Raw genomic sequence first — 16,428 nt, 5'->3', positions numbered from 1 at the left:
AATCTCACTCCCAATGGCTCAGTCTTTGCCCTTTGCCTTGGGGATAAACAGAAAAAGGAAGAAAGCCTCAAAACTAGTGTCTGTGAGGATTTTACAGACTGGGCTCCCTGGAGAGTCATTCCTGGGATTGTCAATCCTAGAGCTCTGGCTGCTCAGGAGGAGAGGGACAGGAGAAGTAGACAATGGACTCTTTAGTAAGAAACCCAGTGGGCTGTGCTGTGGCAAATGTGTCACCCTAAAGCAGGGAAAAGCTAGGTGTGGGTTGGAATCTTAATGGAGATTGTACATTTCCAAGAGTTTAACAAATTAGGCCCTAAAAAAAAGTCTAAAGTCAAATAGTTTGTGCCTTGAGCCAAAGACTTTCTTGGAAATTCTCATGAGTTTATTTTGCAAAGGTATTGCAAAAAAGGAGATTTTGCTCCCCAGGGGACATATTGCAATGCTTAAAAACATTTTTGGTTGTCTTAACTAAGGGAAAAGTGCTACTGGCATATCTCAGGGACAGCCAAAAGTTCTGCTAAACAGCTTAAAATGTGTGGGACACTCCCCCATAATAAATAATTTTTTTTTTTTACAAAATGTCAATGGCACCGGGCAGTGGTGGCACATGCCTTTAATCCCAGCACTTGGGAGGCAGAGCCAGGCAGATCTCTGTGAGTTCGAGGCCAGCCTGGTCTACAGAGTGAGATCCAAGACAGACACCAAAACAACACAGAGAAACCCTGTCTCGAAAAACAAAAAAAAAAAAAAAAAAAAAAAAAAGTCAATGGCACATAGATTGTGAGGCCCTGTGTTAAACCTACAGAAAAGTGTTATGCAAAAGCCAATGAAGAGCCAGGTGTGGTGCACATCTGTAATCCCAGCACTTTGAGGACAGGAAGATCAGGAGTTCAAGGTCATCCTCATTTAAACCATGTTTGAAACCAGCCTGAGCTACATGAGACCTTGACTCAAAAAAAAAAAAAAAACAAAACACAATGAAGGTTGGCCCTCCAAAGGAGCTACATCCACAGTGGAGATGGGGTGGGAATAGAATACTGTTGGTGCTTGTGAGATGTTGGGGACCAGGAAAGTATCCAGAAGTTTCCAAGGAATGAAGCCTCTGTCATTCCCCCTCCACCCCGCCACCTTACCAACTAACGGAAAGGTGAGGTATAAAGAGTTCAGGGTCTGGAGAGAAGCTCACTGGTTAAGAGCACAGGCTGCTCTTGCAGAGGACCTGAGTTCAGTTCCTGGGGTCAAGATGGCAGCTCCCAACTATCTGCAACTCCAGTCCCAGAAAGTCGAACTCCCTCCTCTGGCCTCCATGGGCATCGGGAAGGCATGTGGTGCACAGCCACAGAACAGGCAAAACACTCATACACATAAATAAGCAATATATTTTAAAAAGAAATGAGGTTAAGATGTGTGCAATGTCTCATGTCTGTAACCTCAGTACTCAAGAGGATGAAGCAGGATGACCATGAGTTAAAGGCCAGGTTAGACTACATAGTTCCAGGCTGTCCTGGGGTACAATATGAGACCATGTCTACAAAGAACATAATTGTCCTTAAGATATAGGAAAGGAGGGATCATTGCATTGTTTCAGGAGAATAAAAATACCACAGTTTGGGATCCCAGCAAAGTTGGTTTGACAGTAACACACCTGAATGAAGTAAGGGGAGTTCAAAATGAATGAATGAATGAATGAATGAATGAATGAATGAATGAATGAATAAAGCCTTTCTAGAGGAGAAAGGGTCATAAGTAGGATCTTAAAGAGCAGTAGCTGTTCTGCCTAATTTTATGCGAGCTTGACACAAACTAGTCATTTTTGGAAGATAGAACATCAGTTGAGAAAAAGCCCCACCCCCTCCCCACCCCCCGGGCAGCCTGAGCTGTGGGCAAGCTGATGGGGCATTTTCTTGATTGATGGTTGCTGTGGAAGGGGCTGGCTCACTGTGGGCATTGACACCACTGGGCAAGCAAGTAGTCCCGAGTTGTACAAAAGAGCAGGCTGAGCAAGCTGTGAGCAACAAGCCAGTAAGCAGCATTCCTCCATGGCTTCTCCTTCAGCTTCTGCCCTGGCTTCCCCCTGTAAGCTGTCAGTTGAAATAAATCATCTCCACCCAAGTTGCTTTTGGTCATGGTGTTTTATCGCAGCAACTGAAACACCAAAACTGAAGCAACCCGCGAGAATGGGTTTCTTCCACAGAGCCGCATACTTAGTACATTGAGACACGACGCAATATAATACTTTGGGAACCCCATGGAGTTCTCTGCGCTTATGAGTTTCCTAATTAGTACAAAACTGATTCGTGAAAGATTGGCCATGGTGTTTTATCGTGCCAGAAAGGTGTGGTACTTGGGAAACACCTAGTGCAGTGTTTGGCACAGGCCCCAACTCAATGATGCCTTCACCAACCACCGTCTTCTTAAAGCAATAGTTTAGGATAGCGATTTGGTCCCTCCCATTCCCTTCAGATCTGCCAGTCTAATTCAGGACAGGTCAGAACCCACGGCCTTCAACTGTCCGATTATCTGGAGCTCCTAGGGTGCAGTGCTTTGTTGTTGCTGCTGTTTTCTTTCTTAATTTAAATATTTATTGTTTGTATATGTGGGAATGGGGGAAGACACCGCGGAGTACTTATGGAGGTCAGAGGTTAGAGGACAATTTCCAGCAGTCCGTTTTCTCCTTCCACCATGTGGGGGACCCGGGATCGAACTCAAGACTTTAGGCTTAGATTAGAAGCAAGTGCCTTTCCCCACAGAGCCTTCTCGCCCGCCCAGGGATGCTTTAGAGAAGGGAAGGAAAGAGCAGCGGGTGAGGGTGGGGCTTGCTATCTATTGCACCACGAGAAAGGTGCCCACATAGCTCGGGACCGATAACGAGGAGCAGCCCCTCGAGGGCGTCGGGGATTTCAGGGACGTCCCTCCCCGCAACTCCCAGTCTCCCTGCCAAGAGTTCTCTTCAGACAGCTTCCAGAGAGGGTAGGTTTGTGGTGTGGTGGCTCAGGCTATCCCAAAGGGCCAAGCCCCTTCTCTGCGGCAAAGCGGGGTATGAGAGGCTTGCAGCAGCGAGGATTGGGGGTCCTGGTCCGCGGTCACGCAGAAACCTAGACTGCAGTGGAACAGGGGCGGAGACCAGGGCTCGCAGGGAAAGGCCGCTACGTGGGACAGGACAGCGTTGAAAGGAGCAGGCAGCGCGGAGCTAAGCCGCCTGAGCTCAGGGTCCAGAGAGGAGGAGCGGGGAGCCAAACTAGTCCCCAGCTGCCAGCCGCGGTGCAGCGCAAAAGCTGGGGGTGTGAGGGGGAACGATTCCTTGAAAGAGCCCCCACCTCTGGCCGGCTGCTCAGCCAATCGCAGCACGGGGCGGGGACTCAGAGAGTAGTCACAGCCAATAGGAGCGGAGGGGGCGGAGCCTGGCTCCGGGCGCGCGCTGTGGCTGGGTCGCCCCGGGCAGATCGCGGAGCTGCCGTAGGGAACCGCTGAGGCAAGCTGCTGAAGGGAGCCGGCCCAGCATGGACGACCCCGCGGCGCCCGGGCCCGTCGGCTCGCCCGCTAATGACAACGGCAACGGCAACGGCAACGGCGGCAAAGGGAAACCGGGTGCACCCAAGGGCCGGGAAGCATTCCGCAGCCAGCGGCGGGAGTCGGAGGTGAGGGACCGGGAGACGTCCGCCGGCGGGAAGCGGCGACCGAGGTGACGCGGCCCACAGCCGGGTCCCTTCCCGCTGCGGGTCGCCGGCTTGCTAACCCAGTTGCCTGCGGGTTCCCTAACGCGCGAAGAGCGTAACAGCTACTTTCCAGATACTTGGTAGCTGTCACCGGGTGAAGCTGGAATTCGGACCCCCATTTACCGATGGGGGAGCAGCGCGCGGAGGTGCTGCCCGGAGGGGTGGGAGCCCGAGCTCGGCCGCGGGAGGGAGGGGAGGGTGGGCAGGCGTGCGAGCAGCACACCTCCCGCTCCAGACTGCAGCAACTGGTTCCGGACTGGACCAGACCAGCCGGGAGCCCCAGCTTTTCCTTGCTATCCCCTCCCTGCCCTCGGGGTGATGGAGGTGGCTCCGGGAGCGCCTTCCACGGACACCGCGCCCCTGTCTAGGAGGGTTAAAAGATTAAAGCTGGGGTAGGACCAGAGCGGCATTTGGGGGCAGCTGTCCCAGGTGCAGCTACGGGTTTTTTTTTTTTGTTGTTGTTGTTGTTTTTTGTTTTTGACTCTTTGGATATCTAACTAGGACAGTGAAAGGACTGAATTATTGTCACCCCACCACCAACACACACACACACACTCACACACACACATACACCCCTTATCCAACCAATTTCCATCTATTATTCAAGAGCAAAACTGCACCTGATTGCACGCGGAGGGGGAGGCGTAGTCAGGGGGACGCAATGTCGCATATGGAAGGGGCTATGGAGGTCATCTGGTTTCGCCCTTATTTTAACTGATTTCATCTTTGTTTACTTATTTGAGACAGCTCAGGGCAAAAGCCATTGACAACAGAGTTTCATTTGCCCTGCCTGGGCTTGAACTCACTGTTTTAGCTAAGGAGAGCTTTGAGCTCGTTCCTGATCGTCCTGCTTCCATTTCCCAAGTATTGGGATGACAGTGTGTGCCACCAAAGTGAACCCAACCCTTTCATTTTCCTACGCAAAAGACACAGGGCTGGAGGATGTGGCTCAGTGATGGAGTGCTTGCCTAGCATGTTCAAGGTGCTAAATTTGATTCCCAGCACCAAAAAAGAGGCAGAGGGTGGGGTGGGGTGGGGGAAGTCATCTTGGGAGTTAAAAAGAGAAAACCAACCTTCCTGAGATCAGACACGTGGCAAAGTGAGTGGCCAAGACCACCAAGTTCAGTGTCAGTTTTTTGTTTTTTTTTTTTTGTTTTTCCAGCACTACCATTTATTATCTGTGTGGCTCTGGGCAAATTACCTAACCTATCTGAGCTCCAGTTTCTTCTTGTGTAAAATGGGGTTAACACTTATAAATAATTGAACATAAAGTGCTTAGCACAGCTCATATAATTAATTGGTCAGTACTTATAACTCATCATTCTCATTAAGTGGCAGAGGGGGTCCATGGTGGTTTGTCTGAATAATACATCACAGTTTCCAAAGTGATTTGTCTACGTGGTATACAGAGATCGAGCCTCACAAAACTAAGCATGTTTACTACCACTGAGCTTTCCCCCAGGCCCCCAGCTCCTGTTTTCTAAAAGGTAAAACTAGAGGGGGAAACATTGCCCCAAAGTCACCATCTTGCACAGTCAAGGTTTCTTTTAGAAGTGCCTTGTACCTCCTTCCCCAAGAGAGACATTGGTTGTTTGGGTTCCCCACCCCACCCCAGTTCAAGAAAGGATCATGGTTTTAGAGGTCTTTCATGGTAGGAGGCATGGTGGAGAGCTGTTTACATCTTGGCTGCACCAAGTAGAAGAAGTGAGACATTATTCTTGATCAAATATTTTCAGGGGATAACATTGAAGTTAATAGGTGCTAATGATATGTCAACAAATAAGGCAGAGTCTTCAACCTGCTAGAGCTTCTAGCATTCTAGGAAGGGCGGGGAGACCGACCATATGCAAATAAGTAAAGTGGCTGCTGAGTGCTGTGTTGGATCACCCTTCTGAAGCAGAGGAATGATCCTCACCTATCCCAGCTTTCGTCAGGAAAAGGCTCTCATAGTACTTTGCTTTTGCCAGTGAGTTCAACGTCGATACCCAGAGTTTTCCTGACACTGCTGTTTACCTGCTGAATTTCTGCAGCTGCATTCTTCATGCTTAGAGATGAACAACTGCAGTAACCATCTCTGTCTGGGCTCATTGCCTCCAAAAAGCCTTGCTGGAAAAATTAGCTTTCCTCCACCTTCCAATGCAAAGGATATACTTGTCAGTATGTCCCCTATCATCTTTGCAGTGCCAAGATCTGTTTTTCCTTCCCTCTTTGCTTTCCAGTAGAGGGCAGTCCTTAGAGAAGATAGTTTTCTTTGTAGGGCTTCTGAAACAATTGCTAGAAGAGACTTACAAGTGGCACAAATATATAAATGCTCAGGGCCTTTCTTGTACTTAACTCATTAGTCCTTACAATAACCCTCTGAAGAAAGTCTTATTATTGTCCTCATTTTATGGATGAGAAAACTGAGCATTTTCCAACAATAATTACTGATGCCAACCAAATGTCATACATGTGAATTCCATTTTGACACTAATTACCCAGGGTTAGTGCATACACAAGATTGCCCCTACTTCAGGTTCTGAGATTGTATACATTCTTCTTAGCAAACTGAAAACTCAGGTTACCATTACCCCTGTCAAGCTGGATTGATAATTTGCTAGAATGACTGAACTCGGGGACGTATATACTTAAGATTCTAATTTTTAAATGAAAGGTACAAATCAGCAACAACAAATAGAAGAGATTCATAAGACAAGATGTGGGCTTGGATTGGCGCAGAGATTCTACGCCCTCTCTAACTAAGGGTCACCACCCTCTTAGTACAGCCGTTTTTTTTTTTTTTTTTATCAACACCTAACTGCAAGTCATTGTTTCGGGGATACTCTCTCACACACCCTCTCTTCCTTTCTGTGCAGTTGGATGTGAACATGTGTGTGCACATGGGTGAAGGCCAAGGAGGTAATCTCAGGTATCGTTCCTGAGCCATTCACCTTGTTTTTTGAGAAAAAAGACTTTTCACTGGTGAGGAACTAGCCTCAGCTGGCCAGGAGGGCTGCCCCAGCACTGAGATTACAAACATGTACTCATGGGTTCAAAGGACTGCCAGCGCCTCATGCTGGCATAGCAAGAACTTTCCTGGCTGACCGAGCTAGCTCCTCAGTCCCTGTTCCAGGGTTCCATATGGAGCATGATAGAGAGCAGTTAAACCATTGGCCATGCAACTGAGCTCCATCTATGGTCCACACCCCACGTCATAAGAGCAATGCTTATTAGCTTCACAACATGCTTATTTTTTCTGGTAGGGTCAGTCCTTACTTAGAACTATATAAGGGTCCACTATGAGTTATCAATAATATTAATTCTGGTATGGTTAATGGGCTCCTGAGTAACAGACAATACCATCAGAATGATCTAAGGATTTTAGGAACACTGTGCTAGGAACCCAGGGCAAAGACCAAATATTTACTTTATACTCTACTGAGGCACAGAGGAGTAAACTTAGCCGTGATTACATAGTATGCAACAGAACCATGATCCAAATTTTATTTATTTTTGCTTAGTTGATTTTTGAGACAGGGTCTCACTATGTAGCTCTGGCAGACCTGGAATTCACTATGTAGACCAGCTGACCTTAAATTCACAGAGATCCTCCTGCTTCTACATCCTGAGTACTAAGATTAAAGGCTTGTGCAATCATACCTAGCAAAATTCAGAATTTCAAAAATTCACATAGGGCTATACACAGTGACTCACAACTGAAATCCTATACTTGGAAGGCTGAAGCAGGATTGTCCTTTGAGTTCAAAGCCAGTCTGGAGTACAGAATGAGTTCTGGGGCATCCTGGCCTATAGAATTAGACCCTGTCTCAGAGAAACAAAAAATGAAAATAGCTAGGGAGGTAGCACATTTGGTAAGGTGCTTGCCTAGCATGTACAAAGCCCTGGGTTTAATTCCCAGCAACTCATATACTAGGTGGTGGCGCATGTCTGCAATCCCAGCACTGTCTAAATAAATAGAGTTCATATAAAAGTATACTAAAAATACTCATAAAATCTTAACAGGTTTGAGAGTGGGAGTATTAAAATATTTTAAAGTGGATTATACATACAATATCATAGGAAATTTATTATTTGATACAACTTGGAATGTAAATGCTACCTTATTTACACTAACTCTGGATAATTAGCTGTTGAATGTTAGAACTCAAAACCTTTTTCTTTTCTTTCTCTCTCTCTCTCTCTCTCTTTCTTTCTTTCTTTCTTTTTCTTTTTTCTTTTTTTTCTTTTTTTTTAGTATATGAGGAACCTTCAGCATGAGACATATTTAGTGGGCTAATGACAGAACTTGGGCCAGAATTCAGTTCTCCTCTTTTGGTTTTTGCCTATCTTTTTTTCCTAGACATGAGCTAGATGTTCCTCCTGTCTCTGTTTCATGTAGATTAGATATAGGCTCAAATCATTGCTTTCTTTTTGTTTGTTTAGTTGGTTATGTAACCGAGTGCTGGGACTAGAGGTATATGCCACCATACCCAGTTTATAGGGTACTTGAGGTCAAACTTGGGGCCTGGTGCATGCTAGGCAAACATTCCACCAACTGGGCAACACCCCTAGTCCCTTGGGGGTTATTTGAGACAATATCTCACTATGTAGCCCAGGCTGACCTTAAGCATGGATCCTCCTGCCTCTGCCTCCAGAATGGAGCATCATAGGCACATGTTACTGGGCCTTGCTTCAGATGGCAGCTTTCATTCTTGTTTATTGTTCTGCCCTTTACTTAGACATTCTGATACTGGATAGGAATCCCCCCAGCCCTCCCCTGCGTGGGCCTCAGATTTTGGCTTGAAAGGGGAGGTTGTCTCTCAGATGAAAGGGCCAATTAAGACTTTCTAGATGCTTCTCTGATCTGACTTTGGCCTCCGAGAGAGGGAAAAAGGTGAAACTAGGGTATATTCTTTCTTTGACAACCTCTTTTCCCATTACTGGAAAATTTTCTCTATTATAGGGCTCTGTGGACTGCCCTACTCTGGAGTTTGAATATGGAGATGCAGACGGGCATGCAGCAGAGTTGTCAGGTATGAATAGATGGGTCAGTAGTGAGTGGAAACATGGTTGAGAAAGCAACAGGGCTGTAATCTCCCCTGGCAGCTTCTCTGGTCTTAACAAAAGCTATTGAACAATCATTATATCGTCCCCCCAACCCAATAACAAATATCTCTTTTGCATTTCCTTCTGTGAATTCCCCTTGTTGGTATTCTTCATTTGTTCAGTTTATTCCTCTTTCCTAGTCATTCTTTTTTATTTTTTTTTTTTTGGTTTTTTCGAGACAGGGTTTCTCTGTGTAGCTTTGCGCCTTTCCTGGAGCTCACTTGGTAGCCCAGGCTGGCCTCGAACTCACAAAGATCCGCCTGCCTCTGCCTCCCGAGTGCTGGGATTAAAGGCGTGCGCCACCACGCCCGGCTCTAGTCATTCTTTTTTAAATTTTATTTTTTTATTTTATGTGCATTTATACTTTGCCTGCATGTATGTCTGTGTGAGGGTGTTGGATCTTGGAGTCACAGACAGTTGTCAGCTGCCATGTGGGTGCTGGGAATTGAACCCGGGTCCTCTGGAAGAGCAGCCAGTGCTCTTAACCACTGAGCCATCTCTCCAGCCCCCATCATTGTTTTTCTTTTGATGCACTCTCAAATCAGTTCTCCCCACTTTCCATTATTTGCCTCTCTCATCCTATAATCCATGTGTGTGTGTGCCTGTTCTCTCTGCCACCCTTTCTTTATCCCAGTCTCTCTCTCCTTTGTCTTCCTTCCTTTCCCTAACACTTGTCCCTATTAAAATTCCAGTCGCGGCTGAAGGAGATTATCGGTAATTGGCTGGCTGAGTGAGGCTGGACATATCACCTGCATCAGTCACAGTCAAGCTCTGCTGTAGATATTTGTGAGCTGGGGTTAAGTGATCCCATTCCTTTTTCAATTCGGAGCTGCTCCTCCCTGTCTGGAATTTTAGAATAGGGCAAACGTGATCTCCTCACATTAAGGGCCTCCATGTTACACGTGCTGTGAATGCTAGTTATTAATAAATGAGCTTTGGGTGGAGATGGTGTGAAAGTTAAATATTCTGTCACATGGAAATGACACTTTGAGACATGCTTTTTCAGATAAAAAGACAAACATTTTTGCAGAAGTTCTGGTGAATAAGCACAGTGAATAAATTTTGCAGTGAGTGACAGAAATAGCTAGGTTTAATCGTGAACAAAGGATTAGACTCTAGAATGTGAATATGTGGAGAGAAAGAGAGATGAACAAAGATGAGATGACTAACCTGATAGAGAAGCAGACAAAGGATATGAAAGCTCAGAAAGTCAGTGACTATATAAAGGGGCATGCATGAGTCTCTCTGTTGGAGCCACAGCACCACAAAAGAAAGTGTGTGTGTGTGTGTGTGTGTGTGTGTGTGTGTGTGTGTGTGTGTGTGTGAGAGAGAGAGAGAGAGAGAGAGAGAGAGAGAGAGAGAGATCTGAAAATATGTTCAATTAGTTAATGAAGAAAAAACATTTTTTAAAACAGGATATTATTTCACAATCATCAGACTGCAAAACTTAAAGGCTGGCAAGATGGCTCAGCAGGTAGGCCACTTGCCACCAAACCTCATGATCTGAGTTTAAACCTCAGACCCATATGGTGATGGAAGAAGAGAACTAACACCCACAAGTTATCTTCTGGCTTCTCTATGTGCAGTATGGCACTCATATTCTCATATACACAGACACAAAATTAATTAATTAATTCATGATTAAAAAAACCTCAAAGGACTAATGAGCATTTTTCTAGACTGCTATGTGTAGCAGTATGAAGGTGCAGGGTATAAAATTGGAAAGCAATTAGATCGTATCTAATAAAGTTGAAGATGTGCACATATTGTGACCTAGTAATTTTATTCCTAGATGTATAATATAAAGAACTTTATCCTTGGGCACACAAAAAAAACCATTTATTTCAGCCTTGTTTTTAATTATGAAAAATTAAGAACAACCTAAATTCCCATCTGCAGGGGAATAGATAAACTAGCATATAAGTGTAGTCAGTCTGTATATAGCCATTAATATAATTGGTCCGTATCAACATACTTCACAAATAAATACCCAAAACAAAGTCGAGGCAAAGAAGCAATAAAAAAAGAATTTATATAATTTATAATAATGTTAAGATTAAAAATAGAACACTATCCCAAATACATTGTTTACATTTAGATTTATTTTACATGATGTGTATGAGTGTTTTGCCTGTATGCATGTATGTATGTATATTACATGTGTACTCTGGATGTGAGGATATGGATAGTTGTGAGCCACCATATGGGTGCTGGGAATTGAACCTGGTCATCTGTAAGAGTTACAAGTGCTCGTAACCACTGAGCCATCTCTCCAGCCCTGGTATATTTTTTACATATATAGTAAAAAATCTAAAAATGGGCATGTGAGGAATGCATGCCAAATTCATGATAGTAGTTACTTCCCAAGAAAGGAGTAAGACTGGAGAGTAGTCTGAAGGAAATATGACAAATGTTATATTTGTTTAATCTGAGTAAAAGATACGTGGCTATCTTAAATGTATTTTATAGTTATCTGTATATGAAATTTCATTAACATTTTAAAAGTAAGGACAAAGTTCAGCACTGTTTACCTTCCTGACTGGGCTTTCCTGACTTTCCTGATCAAAATAAATAAAAACACATATACTCACATTTCCATTAATGAGTTAATGATTAATATTTAAGATTCAAAGTTGAGATTTGTTTCTGGCCATCCCCAGATTCTGAGACACAAAATTTAAGAGTTCTAACTTCCAAGTAATTCTCAATCTTTAGCTAGTTGGCTAAAATATAAGTAAATTCCTATTACTTCATGATATAGATGGAATAGATTTTGAGATACTTGATTTTTAAATCGTCTTTGTAAAATGAGGGTGCAGAGTGAATATTCTGGTGCTGGAGAGACGGGGGACATCGTTATGCTGTTTTATAGTCAAAGGATAGGTCATTAAGGTTAGATTTTCCTAAACACAAAATCTTTTGGCAACCCTCAGTTTGCCACATGATTTACCACATCAACTGCCCAGGTGGCCATATGTAGGAACCTAAATTTCTGTACCCTTCAAGGAAACTCAGCATAAAGAAACTGGCTCCCAACCAGCATGTGGGTTTTTGTTTGTTTGTTTGTTCATTTGTTTGTTTGTTTGTTTTCAGCCATTGTCCTGCCTTCCTAAACAGCACAGAATTTTGCCTCTAAGATCCCGAATTGTGTTGCCCTTCTCTTCCCTAAAGATAGGATAGTTCTGGCCTAGGTTGGCAGAGCTGAATGGACTGCAGCCCTAAGAAACAGAAGTGATGACATTAGGCCCTCTGTACTCCAACCCCCCTCCTGGCCCTTACCAAATGTCGAAGGCTGGCTTCCTTCTCTGCTGCCAGCCATCTGGCAGGACGACAGGTTTGATAGTTTAATCACCCAGGGACACACATGGCTATTTTTAACTGTTCTGAAAGGGAGGGAACTGGCTCTAGATTGAATTGGACACAAGAATGTGTTGGAACCTTCAGCTCCCTCAAGTGATCCTCTGTACTCTAGATTCCTCATTGGGGCTTCTAAATGTGACTGTTTTGTCTTTCTGCTACAGAATTATATAGCTACACAGAGAACCTGGAATTTACCACTAACAGGAGGTGCTTTGAAGAAGATTTCAAGACTCAAGGTAATGCTACATCCCTATTCACAGAAACATGCTCTTCCCCTCCATTGATATCCCAGTCTGATCTAGTAAAAGGCTAAATCAAAGTTTGATTCTTCATCCCCTTCCCAACCACATACCCTTTGTTCCTTGCATATGGAATACAGAGTTCCTTATAGAGAGAAGGTGAAACCAAGAGAAGTAGAGAGATGGCTCAGCAAGGCTGAATACTGCCCTACTGCCTGATGGAATCCTGTGCCTAACCTAGTCCTTAATGTTTAACTTCTGCCCCTGCCAGTAGTAGATTTATATTCCCTTACTGTGATCCCTTCAGATCTGTTACCCTACTTTCTCAGTGGCGATTTAATTTTTAATTTGACAAATATGTGGTGAGTATCTGTTGTGTCAGAGATACAGAAGCAGATGTGGAAGTAATTTGCAGCTTCTACAAATAAGGTGCGGTCTGATAGCGGTGGGGAGATGCGCATAGCACACAAGGAGCCAAGGCCCAGAGGGAAACTCAAAATGTAAAAGAGTGTTTAGGGCAGAGCTTTTGGTCTGGGCATTAGTGTGGAAGGGGTCCTCTTGTGGTGGGCCTGTAAGGATGCCCAGGAGCTGGACATGCATGGAGACAGAGGGACTCCTTAAGGAAGGGCAGAGAACAGACTATACCTTGTGGACAAAAGTGGGAATGGTGAAGATGTGGGCACAGAGTAGGTTCAGACTAGGACATTTTGGGTCCTTTTTCTATCCCTTATGTTTCCTGGCTAAATAAGGGAAGCTTGGGATAGGGCTAGGAGTGTAGCTTAGTGGTAGAGCTTGCCTAGCATGTGAAAGGCCCAGGGTTCAGTCCTCAGTGCCACAAAAAAAAAAAAAAAAAAAAACTGTTTTAAGTAAGAAAAGGTTTTGGAGAAAATAATCTTTTGGGAACTGAGAACAGAGGTGGGTATATTGGTATATTATCAGGGCCTTTCCAGGAAGAAGTAGCAGTGCCAACATTAGCTGTGCACGGCTTTATATCCCTAGTGCAAGACACTAAGGAATGGCTGGAGTTGGAAGAAGATGCCCAAAAGACTTATGTGATGGGACTTCTGGACCGACTGGAGGTGGTCAGTAGGGAACAACGGCTTAAGGTGGCCCGGGCAGTTCTCTATCTAGCCCAAGGTAAGGGTCTGTTTTCACTGACTTGATAGGGGTAGAAATGGGGGGAGGTGGGGAGAGTGGGTAAAGCAGGGTCTCTTACATCTCAGTGACAGGGCTTGCCATGTTAGGAGTAGCCTGTCTTTGCAAGGAGATCAAGAGACAGTATTGGATACTGTTCTGGATCTCTTGGGATCTGCCTCTATCTTACCAAGCACATCAGGTTCTCCTTTCTTTTGTCTTTTTAAAAACAGGGTCTCACTTTGTAGCTCTGGCTAGTTTCGAACTCACAGAGATTCACCTGCCTCTGCCTCACAAATGCTAGGATTAAAGATGTGTGCTATCATGCCTGGCTCTCTTTTCTTTTCTCTCTTTTTCTCTGAGAATGACTGTGAACTCTTGATCCTCCTACCTCTACCTTCTAAGTTAGGATTCCAGACATAAGTTATCATACCCTGTGCATGTCACAACTTCTTACTTGGATTTTCCCCTTTAATCTGGGCTCTAAGTGTATAGGAAGATTGGCAAAAGAGTCCATGTAGGGAGGGCTGATGAGGCACCACCAATAGAGTTAGCACAGACACTGCTTTCATCAGCTGTGCCCTGGCACCAGCACTGAGGTTTCTCGTTGGCATTTTAAGATTCAAGCCAACACAGCTGCAGGAGGGGATGCTGGGAGTAATTTGGAGATAACCAGAACTAAATGAGATTAATTGGGGAAAGCTTCCCAGAAGAACCGTGTTAGCCAGGTGTTGGAAGGAGCATTGAGATAGTCTTGCTAGAAAATGAACATAAGCTCTTAGAGCACGCATGTGAGGACTGCTGGCAACCCGACAGATTGGGAACTAAAAACTGTAAAAAACAAACAACGGAACGACAAATGGGAAGAAGAGCTAGGAAAGGAAGAGTGCAGTCGATAAGGTGGTACTTGTGAATCTCTTAGGTCTGACGCTCCAACCAGCTTCTAACTGCCAAGACAAAGACCCTTTTCCTTGAGGGCTTTGTCTGCAGCCCATGCTGGGCAGTCGGAAAGCGGGGAGAATTAATAGACTCAGTCCTCATAAAAATGACTAACAAGATTGAGGAGATAATCCTGAGTGAGATAACTCTGAGTTGTGTGTTTTGTGCTATTTCCAGAAAGTCCCCCGAGACTGAGCTCTTTCAGCTGCCTCCCTTCCCTCTCTCACTCCCCCATTCCTCTTCTGGTGATTCCTGAAGAGCCATCCATTCCCAAGTAGACTATTTGCACTTGAGTCCTTATCCTAGGATCTACTTCTGGCGGGTGGTGGTGGGGGGAGGGATTTAAGGTTGACTTACCCAGGAGACTACCTCTTTTCTCCACTGACTCACTCATTTAAGGAAGTTCTCATGGGCACTGCCCAAATTCTGTGAGCCTCATTAGCCTGTAGAGTATTGGGAAAGTTTTAGGATCATGTGGCAGGGTAGGAAGCTGCCCCCTCTCAACTCCTGCTGTAACTGTCTGATCCTCCAGGCACTTTTGGGGAATGTGATTCAGAGGTCGATGTGCTGCACTGGTCCAGATACAACTGCTTCCTGCTCTATCAGATGGGAACCTTTTCAGCCTTCCTGGAGCTACTCCACATGGAAATCGAGTGAGAAGCCTTGGGAGGGGGCTGGCTTAGAAACTTTCTTGAAGAAAGGATTCTCGTGTCTGTGGATTTCCTCAGTAGATTTCCCTATGAGAGCTGAGTCTGCTCCCATCTCCACTCAAAGCTCACTGACAGTTTCCCCTACCGGCTTTCTGGATACTCTGTTCTTGCTCCCTACGCTTGAACTAAGCGCAGCTACAATCCTGAGCTTCACAGGCCTATCCTGGTTTGGTTACCTTTTTAATGTAAGCACCTTTTCAGCTGAGCCCAAGTCTGGAATTCATAAAGGAAACTTTTTCCATAATAAACACAACACAGGAGGAACAGACCAGTTTCTGTCAATGTGACTAATTATTTCCCTCATGAGTGGTGACTGTAGCGGTGGCCTTATCTGCTGCTGTTCCTACAGCGAACCCTCTTTCTCTTGTGCCTGCTGTCCAGGAGCTTTAGGTACACTGAAGTCTGTTTACTATTTGTCAGATGTTGCTTAGTATCTGTTCTGTGTCCAGCACAGTGGTAAGCATTGTGTGGAATCACAAGAGAGGTTGATATCACAGACCCTGTCTTTTGCCTGTCTCCACCACAGATGAGGATTTCCTGAGGTAGCAAGGGAATTCTACGGGTTCCCATACCTTAGATCAGTTTCCTTGTGGATACATAACCAGGGGATGGCAGGCATTTGTTTGTGTGAAGAGGGAGGGAGAGCACAGGGAGGAAGGAGACCTTATGGCTTCCTGTTCTTTCCTTCCTCTCCATGGCAGCAACAGCCAGGCCTCTAGCAGCGCCCTTCGGAAACCAGCTGTCTCCATTGCTGACAGCACTGAGCTCAGGTGAGTGAGGGGGACCACGGGCTTTGGACAGAGGTGTGGTTAGCATGGGTTACCCTTTTTCCAAATCCCAGATGAGTGAGAAGTTACCTTTTAACTAATCTTATCTGATTGGGCTCCCACTGATGACATTCTTGAAGTCTGGGCACTGCCTTGGCAATCTCTTATGATCCTTTTGTAACTCCAGGGTGCTGCTGAGTGTCATGTATCTAATGGTGGAAAATATCCGCCTGGAGCGAGAAATAGACCCCTGTGGGTGGAGGACAGCCCGAGAGACCTTCCGAACTGAATTAAGTAAGAAGTGGCACTTGAGGAGGGGTGGGTATAGAGTACTGAAGGTGGACGGGAAGTAGTGGAAACCTAGCAGAGGAAAGCAGACCTATATTCTCTTTTTCTTTTTAAAATCAGCATCTTTTCTTTTTTAAGACAGATGTTTCATGGAACATGAGGGCTGGGTTTAATTGCATCCCTGTGTGTC

General features: G+C 45.1%; 1 protein-coding gene across 1 annotated transcript in view; it reads left to right on the top strand.

Moving 5' to 3' along the window:
• The first annotated feature begins 3,431 nt into the window (after positions 1-3,431).
• Strip2 (striatin interacting protein 2) overlaps positions 3,432-16,428 on the top strand; it is a 48,234-nt gene continuing 35,237 nt past the window's right edge. Inside the window, exons 1-7 of the mRNA XM_006979402.4 lie at positions 3,432-3,638; positions 8,659-8,728; positions 12,323-12,397; positions 13,400-13,537; positions 15,006-15,126; positions 15,885-15,953; positions 16,138-16,244. Of these exons, the coding sequence (XP_006979464.1) occupies positions 3,501-3,638; positions 8,659-8,728; positions 12,323-12,397; positions 13,400-13,537; positions 15,006-15,126; positions 15,885-15,953; positions 16,138-16,244 (718 nt within the window). The 5' untranslated portion in view covers positions 3,432-3,500. The remainder of the gene's footprint in view (positions 3,639-8,658; positions 8,729-12,322; positions 12,398-13,399; positions 13,538-15,005; positions 15,127-15,884; positions 15,954-16,137; positions 16,245-16,428) is intronic.

The sequence above is a fragment of the Peromyscus maniculatus genome, chromosome 3 (genome assembly GCF_049852395.1).
Source record: "Peromyscus maniculatus bairdii isolate BWxNUB_F1_BW_parent chromosome 3, HU_Pman_BW_mat_3.1, whole genome shotgun sequence".
Classification (NCBI taxonomy): Eukaryota; Metazoa; Chordata; class Mammalia; order Rodentia; family Cricetidae; genus Peromyscus; species Peromyscus maniculatus.
The sequence above is the reverse complement of the archived record's forward strand: the minus strand, read 5'-3'. Positions and strand labels throughout refer to the sequence as shown.